Raw genomic sequence first — 12,984 nt, 5'->3', positions numbered from 1 at the left:
TGCCAAAGGGGAGAGAGAGGGCAGTGCGTAGCGTGCAGGGCATCACTCCTGGCACCGCACTGTGCATAAGAGGGAAAGCAAGCACTCCATAGCTCTTAACCTGTGACAAATCTGAAAAATGAGGCTCTCCCCCTCCTAAATTCAGCGCCACTTCTTGTTGCATGAGGCAAGTGCACCAGAATGTGCCACTTGGCACATTTACAAGCATTTTCCCGTTTCGGGGTTGCCGCCTAAAAATCTCCCAACCGGTTGCCCAGTTGACTTCACGGCAGAGTAAGAAAATGTTCCCCTTGTCATTCCGGAGGTAATGACGTCAACACATTTTCAGGTCCCAAAATAGCAGTTCCCTAAATTTTAGGAGATGCTGCCATTGTATCTTTCTAGGTCATCCGACCCTCTTTGTACACTGCGGCCACATCCAGAACTGAAATGTAGCCTCTGTACCAAAGGATTCCACTTTGGCTAGTCAATGACCCCACTTGGCTAACCATAGTCCTTGTCCAACCTTAGTGCTCTCTTGCCCTCAGGCCTGGACTCCCTCTGGACAGTTCCACACTAGCTATGCAATGCAGGGCAGTTAGATTTCCCGAGGGGTGTTTCCAAAAAGTGAAAGTAAATAGATAATAAGAAAGAAATCAACAAAAAGGATAGATAGTAGTCACACGCTGGTGACATACCCCCGTCTTGAAATCTCAAACGTCCTCGTTTGCATCTATGTCGTACATGCTTACTGTCAACACTGATGTATTCAACACCTGTCGACACATATACAACACATACATGCTCATTGTCAACCCTGGTGTATTCAACACCTCGTCGACTCATGTATTGCCTGCGTGTGAACCCTGTCCCAATGACATAGTGGTAGCTTCGCACTCTGCCATTGCTTTGAGTCACTAACTTTCCAATGACAAAATGGTAGCTGCACATTTTGCCACTGTCTTATAGTACACGTTGGATCCCGTAACACTTTCGAGCATACCCAAACCGACAGTTTAAGAATGCAGTTACACATGTACTCCTCAATAGAAGCAATCACTGTATCCTTGACAAACTGACAAGAAATACTCACTTCTATAGCACTAACCAAACTTCTGGACATTCCATAAGAGCAATTGCCAAACTGACAATCTGTACAGCTCTAACATTCATGTAACAGGTATTTGATTTGAGCTCACTTTAAATACCATGTACATCATTTGTTTCAGAAGCCAGTGTCACACTGACAATCCATTTAGCTTTGAAACTCAAGGGGTCAAGGTAGGTTGCAAATCGAAGGCAAGGTAGGTTGCAAATCGAAGGCTTCAAGGTAAAGTGATAACACAGTTGGTGACTCTGCAAGTTCACCTTCTTCCATCCACTTCGCATCCATTGGTGGATAGTTTCTGAACTTTACCAAGTAACGCCTAGCAACCTTGCCTTTCACTTTCCTTTCTTTGTGTGCCAAAATCTGTTCAGGGACCAAGATCTCGTCAAGTTCCTCGACTTCCGGCTGATCTTCAGCTGGCATATCTTCTGGCACATCACCCACATAGGGTCTGAGAAGACTCACATGAAACGCATTGTGAATCTTCCAACTGTCAGGCAATTTCAGCCTATATGCAACATCACTGATTATGTCGCACACTTGAAAAGGCCCATAGTAACGCATGCTGAGCTTTGGAAACAGTCTTTCCTTGCCCTTCATCTTCTTTAACCTTGCCTTTTCAAAGCGTAAAAGCACCCAATCACCAAGTGAATATACCACTTCACGACGGTGACGATCAGCTGCTTTCTTTTGCTTTGCCTGAGTCCTTTCTAAGGCCACTTTGACCTTCTTGTACATTTCATCCATGTCTTGAACATACTTATCTGCTTCAAATATCTTGTCCTTTGTATGCAGTATGGGAGGAACTTTCTTACCACCTTCAACTATTTCAAAAGGTGCCTTGCCAGTTGATGAATGCACTGTATTATTGTATGCATACTCCACCAATGGCAAATACTGCTCCCACTTTCCTTTATGCTCTGACACATAACACTTCAACAGATCTAGGACAGTAGAATTTGCCTCTTCTGACTGCCCATCTGTTTGAGGATGAAATGACGAAGAGAATTTGAGCGTGGTGCCCATATTCTCAAACAAACCTCTCCAGAACAAACTTGTCATGCGTGGATCACGGTCGCTAACAATCGACTGTGGCATGCCATGATACTTGAAAATATTGCTCATAAACAAGCGTGCCATCTGATCTGGCTTTATCTTCTTCCTGACAGGAATAAAATGAGCCTGTTTGCTGAATCTGCAAATAATGGTCCAAATACCATCGTTTCCTGTCTGCGTTCTCGGAAGATCAAAGATAAAATCCATAGCAATACTTTCCCATGGTTTATCTGGAATAGGTAGTGGTTGCAATAACCCTGGTGCCTTTTGCCTGTCAAACTTGACCTTTTGGCATATTAGGCATTCTCGCACAAAGGCATCCACATCTCTTCTCAATGTAGGCCAGTAGAAGAATGTCTCAACCGCTTTAGCTGTAGCATCAATACCACGATGCCCTGCATACGGTGGGACATGACTCTCTTCCATAACTTTGCGTCGCAATGGCTTTGTGACACACAATCTGCCATGCATCATCATGAACCCGTCTTTAAGAAGATAGTGTTCATGACGTTGTCCTTGCAGTAGCTGCTCGAAGACCCTTGCAAAATCTTCTTCATTTTCATATTGTTCTCTCATATCATCAAGTTCATGATGATAAGGAATTGACACAGCTGAAATTTGTGGCTTCCTTGACAAGGCATCAGCCACAACGTTCTTCTTGCCTTCCACATGCACAATCTGAAAATGGAACATGGACAAGATATTTGCCCATCGCATATGCTTCTCAGATAACTTTGTTTGTGTCAAGAAGTATCGCAAGGTCTGATGATCCGTTTGGACAACGAAATATGCACCTAGCAGGTAGTGTTTCCAACTTAAGAGCGCATGAATCACAGCCAGTAACTCTTTCTCATAGACCTGCATGGTCATCTCTGGCCCTTGCAAAATTCTGCTCTCATAGGCTACTACCCTGCCATCTTGCATTAGCACAGCACCAATGCTACTACCGCAGGCATCACACTGGACCACAAATGACTTCCTAAGATCTGGCAACACAATGACTGGATCTGAGTCATCTTTTCCTTTAAGAGATTAAAAGCTGAAATCTCTTTCTGTGTCCATCTGAAGGTGACTGCCTTCTTTTGAAGAGCATGTAAAGGTGAAGCAATCTCAGCGAAATTTCGGATAAACCTTCTATAATAGGAGCATAGTCCCAAAAAGCTTCGAACATCATGCACCGTCTTCAAATTTGGCCATGACTTGATCGCTTCAACTTTTGCAAGATCCATTCTGACACCATCCTTTGAGACAATGTGTCCCAGAAAGTGAATCTCTTCCAGAAAAAACTCACTTTTCTTTGCATTGATGAGCAACCTATGACTGCGTAGCTCTTTGAACACAATGGCCAAGTGATGCCTATGCTCCTCTTCATTCTTTGAGTAGACTATCATGTCATCAAAGAATGTACCAACAAACTGCTGGTGTGGACGGAAAATTCTGTCCATCATCCTATTGAACGTAGCAGGACATCATCCTATTGAACGTAGCAGGAGCATTTGTGAGACCAAAGGGCATCACTAAAAATTCGTAAAGGCCAAACGTTGTTCTAAAAGCAGTCTTGTGCACATCCTCTGATCTAATGCGGATCTGATGGTACCCACTCTTTAGATCTATCCTGCTAAACATAGCTGCTCCTTCTAATTTGTCCATAATATCATCAATTCTAGGTATAGGGAACCTATTCTTGATGGTATTCTTGTTCAGTGCACGGTAGTCTATGCACATACGCCATGAGCCATCCTTTTTCTGCACCAACAACACTAGAGAACAGAATGGAGATGAACTAGGCTAAATCAGCCCCTTTTCTAACAGCTCCTGTACTTGGCCCATTATCTCTTTCTGCTGAGCCGCACTAACCCTGTACGGAGGCTTATTTGGTGGGCTACTGCCTGGCACCAAATCTATCGCATGGTCCTCGGGTCTCTCTGGTGGTAATTGAGACGGTAATGAATCGGAAAAGCAGTCACTATACTGTTGTAAAAACATTGACCTTTCTTTATCTAGCACAGATAAATTTGATTCATCACAATCTGACACTTCACGTGCAAAAACCAAGTATGCAGAAAGATGCTTTTTCATTACAGAAGTAATAGCAGAAGCTGATACAGTAGGAATAGACTCCCCTTTAAGCTTTACATCCAGAATGTGAGTCTTTCCCCTGCTCTGTACAGTGATCTTTTTGTTGTAGGCATCCAGGATTCCCTGTACACAAAACAACCAAGGAATACCTAACAACACATCACATCCGTCCAGTGGCATGATGTAAAATTCTTCAGCATCTACATAGGACTGGATATGTAGACGCAACTTTCCAATGATGGGTGTCACAGCCTCTGTGTGGCCAGGACATGCCAAACCTGCCTCTGCTGTATACCCCATCTCTTCAGGTCTGATTCCCAACTTTGAAGCCAATTCTGGGGAAATGAAGTTGGCTTTGGCACCTGGATCAAAGAAGATAAGCACTGTTTGATCCCTGACCTTTCCCCATGCTCTGCAAAGCTCACTTGCATCTGAATTTGGCTTATCGCCCACCATATCTAGCACTAGACCAGCCATGGGCTTCTTTCCTTTCCTGTCTTCCTTGTCATCAGAATCAGCTGGCCTTTTCTTTGTAGGACAGTTGTAAGCAATGTGGCCAGGCTGCTCACATATAAAGCATTTGTTCTCTGTCCTCATGACCTTCTTTTGCTCTTCTGACTTGCGAGGAAAACGTCTTTTCCATTTCTTTGCTGGTCCTTTTTCTGATTCAGCCGTAGCTTTATCTTTCCCTGCGTTGGCTGACTCCTGAGTCCCTTTAGGAGCCTCATTGGGAACGTGCTTCTTGGCTGAATTTTTCTTGCCTGATCCTGCCTTGACGCCAATGTTAAATTCACAATCTTCTCCCTTGAGCAAACCATTGCCAGTGTTTGCTACCTCGATGAGCTGCGTCAAAGTAGTGACTTTTGTCTTCGTGCAGTATTTTCTCAATCCTTTAGGTAGGCCACAACAATATTTTTCAATCTGTTCTGTCAATGGCACAAACCTATAGGAAGTTACTGGAAGTAGAGCTTTCCAAAACTTCCGATTGTAATCATCCAGATTTCTGCAAGTGGCAGCATTTAGCTGGTGCCATTCTGTCATGACATCTGCTTCGAAATCATCAGATAACCATGCTGCTGCAAAAATCTGCTTAAAGTAAATCCATGTGGACGGAGCTTGCCCTTGAAGCAATAAAGTTGTCCACCATTGTCCCGCATTCCCTGTCAAGAAAGTGGCTGCCTTGCGGACCTTTGAAGCCTCTGTAAAGTTTCCCCCTGCATAGGCCTTGTCAAACTACTGGAGAAATGAGAGAGCCTTCTTCCTGTCATCGAACCCTGTAAAGGTCGTGAATGTCACACCTTTGCCACCTTCTTTGTATGGAGTTGGCCTCTCTAGCGGCGTCAAATTGTCATATAGAAGTGACTGAAACATGGGAACACTATTAGGGTTCATCTGTGTTCCTTGGCCGCTATTAACTTGACCTGGAAATGCCATATTTGGCTGCTGATTTGTAATTCCAGCCATACCAAAATTTGCCTGTGGCATCCCAAATTGGCCCTGAGTGCTCTGAAACCCTGGTAGCATGCCTGTCACACCATACATGGGGTTAGGCATCATTGTTTGAGCACCCCCAAACATTGTTTCTCTCATGGATGAGCCCGAATGCATGCGGATTTTTCATGAAAAGCTGAAAGGTATGTATGTAAGGAAGTCACATTCCATGTCTCTTCCTTGGCATGACACAGTTTCTGAACGAGCACATGAAAGTATGAGCACCAAGCGCGGGCATTTCCATTGTGTTTTGCCACAGTTAATTTCTCTAGGTCATAAAAGAAAGATTCGATCTCATTGTTTGCATGTCTTGGATGAACGGTTTGGCACTCCGTCTCTTTGCCATTGTGTTTTGCCACAGTTAATTTCTCTAGGTCATAAAAGAAAGATTCGATCTCATTGTTTGCATGTCTTGGATGAACGGTTTGGCACTCCGTCTCTTTGTTCATCTACATTGCATGCACAGTCTTTTGAGAAGACAAGATTTTTTCCACTCACTTTACATGGAATAGGTATGTTCATGGTTTTGTGTTGGAAATGGTTTCAAGAATTTTCAACCATGGAGATTCTTGAAGAAGAAAGAAGCATGACTCTCGACGAAGTTGAAGCATTGAAGGAGCCACAGAAGACTTTGTGTCGCTTTCGGCGCGGCCCAGAGAAGCAAGCGTTGCAGACCTTTATGAAGTTCAAGTACCGCACGACCCACACATCAGAGTGGGCATGCGAAGAGTCCCTTCCAGGATTCCGGATGCTATTGGCGATCTCCCTCGACGCCACAGCATGATCAGGGTTTAGTCAGTCCAGTCAGTCTAGATTAGAAGTGATCTGGCACTTTCTATGAGTCTATTCGTAGACCGTGCATGCCCAATCACTTAGCATAGATACATATCCTCTGGTTGCACACAGCATGATCATCAGTATTCCCACTAGAATCCATCAGATTCCATCAAGGGAATTTTCCAGTGATTTTAGCCTATTTTCCCTATTTTTGACATTTTTCACTTATTATTTTTAAGTGACTTTCCGACAAAAGTAGGTAGGGCAATTTTGCTAAGTTAATATATAAGCAAACCCAAGTTAGCACTTTCTGGCAGAAGAGGCAGCAAAAGCACATGCTCAACAGGTATTCTTCTCAGCAAGAACCCTCAAGTGCCAAGCTTCCCATAGCCTAGCGTTTTTGGACACCCTCAGCACTTCCCCATCCCTAGCGTTTTGGTCTTCACCAACAGTCCCCAACTCCTGGCGTTTGCAGAGTCCCATGATCGCCAGCCATTCTCAAAACCCCAGCGTTTTCATCAACGATAGCAGCAGTCCCAGATTTGCATGGCGTTTTACTAACGCTACAGAGGCAGCCAGCGTTTTTGGTTTTCAGACGTAAATGCTGCAGTTGGTTCAGCGTTTTCAGCAAGCATTAGAAGCAGCAGATTCAGCCCTAAATGATTGCAGAAGATCTCCATTTTCAACCCATAAAAACACAGCCAAAACAGTCATTTTCAGCCACCCAAAACAGCCCAAAGATTAGCAGAAATTCAGCTTTTAGAAGACCACAGATTTCAGCTCTAAAGTCGTCATCGTCATCACCGTCGTCGTCATCGGCATAGTCCCAAATTGCATCAGTCCATTGCATCCGCATTGTACCACTTTGTGCAATCATAAGTAGACCACTCTCGCCGACGAGAGTGGGGCCTTCGGAGGAGGGTTTTACGTCTCTGGTGGCGTATCTCTCCACTCTCTATCTCAGTCTCATACACTCGCACGCATAGTGTCCTATTTGACGCCTCTCCATCTGCAACCATACAAAGGACATTCTCCGGGCTGGTGATCTCTAGGTGTTTGTCCACTCCGCAGCAAGCATCTCCACGGCCTTGCCACTATTGGATGCATCATGTGACTCCACAAAGTACATCTCCCCCCGAGAGTAGGCCACCACTTCGTGGATGGACCGCTTGCGGGTGTCGCTCCATCCATCTACAAGGAGCTATTGGTCTCCCACAAATCCTTTGTTGCTTGGGCTGCTTGCTCCACGACAAGCTTCTCTTTGTCAAGGAGGGTGGTGTGAAGCCTCTCCGATGAAGGTGGCACATAAGAGGAGCCATATTCCCCTATTTTCGTAACCATGGTTCGAAAGTATGGAGACCTATCCACACAAAATAGAGCATGTTGTGTTAGTATGGAGAGTCGAGAGTCGAGACCCCATAATGAATACAAAATGGGAGATTGCAATGTGCATATGCTAAGGGAAACTCACCGCAAAGCATGGAAGGCAATGTGGTCGTGGAAGAAGAATCGGGCAACCGACCTATCCACCTCTTCCTTCAATTTAGGATTCCAATTTTCGTTGAGGGTGCTTTGGCCATGCGCAACGGAAGAGGACGGTGTAGATGCATTTATCTTGAACGCTTGAGAGATGTCGTCAAGGTTGGCTTCCCTTTGCTCTCGCGGTGTCACCGTGGCGGAGGGATCAACGGCAACAAAACAGCCCCTCTTGGCCGCTTCCGCGACCTCATACACCGTGAGCTTCTCAAGAAGATCAACCTCTTCACGGGAGTTACTCGAGGGCAAAACTTCACCTCGTGACCAGATTCATGAAGAAGATGGACTTGCACTTTGTTTGCACCACCCGTTCTCTTGTACGGGCATAGCTTGCATGTCCATGGTCTTGCACCGCCACCTTTGCCGCGCGTGCTAGAGTCGACTTCATCCCACCACGACCATGTTTGCTTGGCGGGCCTCCTTCGAGAAGAGCCGGCTTGAGAAGTGGAGTTGGCTTGAGATGACATGATGGTGGAGAGAGAGTAGAGCTAATAGCTTAGAAGTTGAGGAGAGCTTGTGTGGAGAGAGAGTAGAGGAGAGATTCAAACTTGAGAGGGTAGAAGAGGGAGAGAGTGGAGACTCAAGGGTAGAGTGTAGAGTGTAGAAGCCTCTAGAAGGTAGACCGTACGGCGTAGAGTCGTAGAGCGACGTAGACTCCGAGTAGAGAGGAGAGCTTGAGGGAAGATGAGGCTCAAGGGGGTTTTTCTAGCCTCCCAAGGGCCAAACCCCCCCAAAAAATAAGGCCGTTGGCAACAAATGACCGTTTTCAACAGTCATTTTTTTCAAAAGTTTGAAATTTTTGGGCCGCCTGTTTTTGTCCGTTCTCGACCTTCCCCGGCCGTCCCCGGTCCGTCCGCTTCCGTCCTCAGTCCACGGCTACCTGCGACCCCGTCGGTCGGACAAATTTTCGTTCGTCCCGGCCAGTCCCCGGCCGAGTTTTGGGCGTCCCCCGGCCCTAGGGCCTGTCCCCCCCGTCCCCGTAACTATGAGAAGCCCAACTAGAGGGGCATTACCATATGTGCAAAGGGAGAGAGATAAGTGGAAAGAGGAGAGAGAGAGAGAGAGAGAGAGAGAGAGAGAGAGAGAAAATCAGTGCGTGGCATGAGACAAGGGAGAGAGCAAGCTTTCTATTAAAGCTGTGATCAGCTACTCTCTCTCTCTCTCTCTCTCTCTCTCTCTCTCTCTCTCTCTCTCTCTCTCTCTCTCTCTCTCTCACACACACACACACACACACACTGAGGAGCGCTTAGTGAAAAATTAGTCCCCCTTCCTAGTTTTTGGGCGCCCCCTCTTGGGATAAGACTTTTGGAACTGTGAGGTGTCCTGCAAGTTGCTCTCCTACTGCCATGTGTCCAGTTTGCTCCTTTTGGTTTAATTCCTAGTACCCACCAACTTATAAAGTCTTGCCTAGGGGCCTAAATGACTTTAACTGAGCCTAGCCACTTCTTTACTAGTCCGATTCTAGTGCCTATCGGCCAAACCATCTCGTGGTTGGCTGGCCTTGACTCCTACAGGTAACACTCTCGGCCAACGTCCATTTCACACTGGCCATGCAATGTTTGGGTATTTGTGATTTCAACAAGGGGGTCACAAAAACTAAATAAAAATCAAGAGAAAGAAACCAACAAATATATATAGTGGTTGTCAAAGTCTCGTGACATCTACTCTGACAACCAAAGTTGTATAGCCATTGAGAGAAACCCGGTTTATCATGCCCGGATCAAGCATATAGAGATACAGTACTATTTTGTTCGTGAGAAGACCTTGGTTGGCTCTATTCGACTAGAGTATTGTCCTACGTCAGATAACTCTGTTGATATCTTCACCAAACCTCTACCACAAGCAAGATTATCCCTTCATGCCAACTCCCTTGGATTGGTTCCCTATCCAAGGGAGAGAGGGGGTGTTAAGAGTTACATCTTTAGCTCAATGGTGGCTCCAGTATCGCCCAGGAGCAATTTAGGGAGTGAGGCCTACCTTGTGGTTGTGCCGAGCCATATCTGTGATAGACGTACCTTCACAGTGATACCGGTTACTTGTTGTGCCCACCTAATAGGCTTGCATGAAGGGGGATCCCTATTCCTTGGGCTTCTCGGGATCAAAGTCTATAGTTATCTGCATTTTCTCCCTTTTCTGCCCAGCAAGGGACCACATTTGGTCCCTGGGCAATTTATTATCTCACTTAATGATGTGGCGTATGCATTGGGCGCCTTCGTTATTTATTAGGTCGTGGGTGTAGGATGAGTATAAATATTATATAATGTGTCATTTGAAGATATAGCCAACGTTTTGGGTCTATTGTTCTCTCTAGCATTCTCTCTCCTCTCTCTAGCAATTTCAATCACCTACAATCTCTCTCTCTCTCTCTCTCTCTCTCTCTCTCTCTCTCTCTCTCTCTCTCTCTCTCTCTCTCTCTCTCTCTCTCTCCTACCCTGTGTGCTTGCAAGTGTTACACTCGAGACCCGTACATTGAGCGGTCGAACACACGAAGGACGATACAAAGAGATCCGTCGCAGTAGATCCCAGACCTAGTGTCTACCCATTCCCAAGAGGCGGTTTGCTCACAATAGCAGACTTGAACATCATCCAATTCACCTTTTCCGTCGCACCTTTGACAAAAAGCTTGGTTTGCACTTGTCTACTAAGGACATTCTCTCACGCCTTGACATTGACTCTATATGTCAAAGGTGGACAATGGAGAGTCTATGTTGCAGTTCTGGCTCGCAGACAGTTCTCCAAAACAGGAGGGATGGATGAGCTGAGGGCATGGCTGCTAAAGTTTTTCTTACTTGCTCAATAAGTGGATCACTTAAATACTAAACAAATGGTGGATCTAACATCACCTAGGAGTAAATCAGTGTCTTCAACCTACCCTAAAATCTCTAATAACTTATGCCAAGTCACTTCTAAATGGATTTGCACCAAAAATACCCACAAAGACACACCGGGTAAGACATGCTCGCACACATCATGCTATGCAATTCCGACCGATATGTGACCTCACACATGCAATCTACTAGTCTAGGCCGCTAGCTACCACCACCAATTGCCCGACTTCCCCTTGTACAATCAATTATGCAAGGAGGGGTTGTGCAAAGGTCCTAGCTGATATATTGGATCCATTTAATGTATCCATCAGGGCATGCAGCTCCTACGGACAGGATCACACTGGTGTGGGTATAGAATCTCCTTGGCTAAATCAATGGTGCTTATATTAAGTGATTCCTTGCTTATCAATGGTGCTTATATAACCAGTTCCTTGCTTGAAATCAAAATTCCAAGAGCTGCTCCTGTATTTCAAGTAATCCTGCTCTAATTGTTTTTCACAATAAGCAGAACAGGTAGCACACCTTTCCAAAATTTGTACTTTTGTCTATAAGAGAAATGTATCAAGCTGTCAACATAATCTGTGTAATATGGGATATTCCTCCTTGAGAGAGAAGATAAAACAACTGACCATCAAAGTAAGAATTTAAGGGTGAAAATAACAGGAGGTTTCAAAATTTTGATCACATAAAGAGTAAAAATGAATCCTGCATCTGTAGTGTTCGACAAATTACCAATCAATTCAAAGTTCAAGCAAGCAAATAATTCTGCTCACCTGATGCTAGGATTGAACTGATTATATATCCCTGCTTTCTTCTCCAAGGAAAAGTTGATCAAATCATCAAGAAAGCTTAATGCAAGTGTTTCTTCCTGCTCCTTTTCCCTTTCATACAGCAAACAAGAACCAACAAGCCTTGATTTGTATGCGGACATCGTAGAGTACAACTTCACCAACACCTCCACAAGGTCCACAATTGACTGATCTGTTTTGATTAGAAGGGGATCATGCCCTAAGAATATCAAATCAAGCCAAAGAAAGCCTCTAAGAAAAACATGTTACTACGTGCCTTCAAGTTTTGATCCTTTCAAGAAGGAAAGGGCTTCTTCCATGATTTCTCTTGCTCTTGAAGTGGAAAAAGGTGCCCCGCAGCACATATAGTCATCATCCAAAGACAGTTCATGATGCGAGATTGAAGTCCCAAGAAAACAGCTGCTGGTAGAAGCATTGTTTGATAGCACTGCACTTTCCAAGCGACCAAAATACAACTTGCTCGCAGAGGCAATGGATGAGGCCAGCACTGTGATTAAGGTTTTCCCTGAAATGGTGCTCAGGGTCTGCTGCACCTGCACCACATCCAACGCATATGGTCACAACCTGGCGAAGACCCTGTGTGTGTGTGTGTGTGTGTGTGCGCGCGCGCGCGCGCGCGTGTGACATCGTCGTGGTAATGTGTTTTTTTTATGTTTTGGGTTTTTTTGGGGAGGGGGGCCGGGGGGTGTGTGCCTTAAGTTGCTTGGGATGAAGAAAGACGTACCGTTGCGCTGGTGAAGCCAACCATTGCAAGCGCAGAATCCAGTAGGGGATCTTCGTTACCAGAGTGCAGAAGGCTTTGAAATTGGCGAGAGTTGCTGTTAGCGTCTCCATTCTCGTTCTTTGAGGACTTCCTTTCCAACACAGAGAGGAGTTCGTCTAGAGGAGAGGGTCGCCCGTTCATGGGAAGTACCTGCGCTGAATTTTCGAAGAAGAGGAAGAGGAGACCAAAGTGGCATTTACGAAACAGAGCGGGAGAGAAACGACAAGGGGAGTAAAATATGTGCCAACGATTTCAAAAAAAGAAAGAAAGTGGAGCGATTCTGCATTGGCAGTGAAAGAAACAAAAATGAAGGGTGCACAAGTGCTTGCCAACATGGGATTGCACGCAAGGATCGAGGTGACACTTGCGATGCTAGAGATGCAAACCAGCGTGCAGGAAACGTGCGGCGGGGGGCACTTCAGGTGGCGCAAGGAAGCCATAGCAGGCAGTGATGAAGGGGGCAGAGACCATTGGAAAAATATTATATAGGCGAAACTACCACCATAGCATCGAGCTGCTTGAAGCGATCTGGCTTTAGGCCAAATACTCATGCGGTCA

The 12,984-nt window shown here is 45.4% G+C and overlaps 1 protein-coding gene across 2 annotated transcripts in view; it reads right to left on the bottom strand.

The window, feature by feature from the left end:
• The window catches only part of LOC147466001 (acyl-CoA synthetase family protein), a 40,228-nt gene extending 27,580 nt beyond the window's left edge, over positions 1-12,648 (bottom strand). For both annotated transcript variants that reach the window (XM_086523227.1, XM_086523235.1), the window contains exons 1-3: positions 12,388-12,648; positions 11,920-12,196; positions 11,628-11,835 (exon numbers count right to left, since the gene is read on the bottom strand). In XM_086523227.1, coding sequence (XP_086379353.1) covers positions 11,628-11,835; positions 11,920-12,196; positions 12,388-12,567 — 665 coding nt within the window. In that variant the 5' untranslated portion in view covers positions 12,568-12,648. The remainder of the gene's footprint in view (positions 1-11,627; positions 11,836-11,919; positions 12,197-12,387) is intronic.
• Between the last annotated feature and the right edge of the window lie 336 nt (positions 12,649-12,984).

This window comes from Adiantum capillus-veneris, chromosome 1 (genome assembly GCF_014529385.1).
Source record: "Adiantum capillus-veneris isolate H3 chromosome 1, ASM1452938v2, whole genome shotgun sequence".
NCBI classification, from domain to species: Eukaryota; Viridiplantae; Streptophyta; class Polypodiopsida; order Polypodiales; family Pteridaceae; genus Adiantum; species Adiantum capillus-veneris.
The sequence above is the reverse complement of the archived record's forward strand: the minus strand, read 5'-3'. Positions and strand labels throughout refer to the sequence as shown.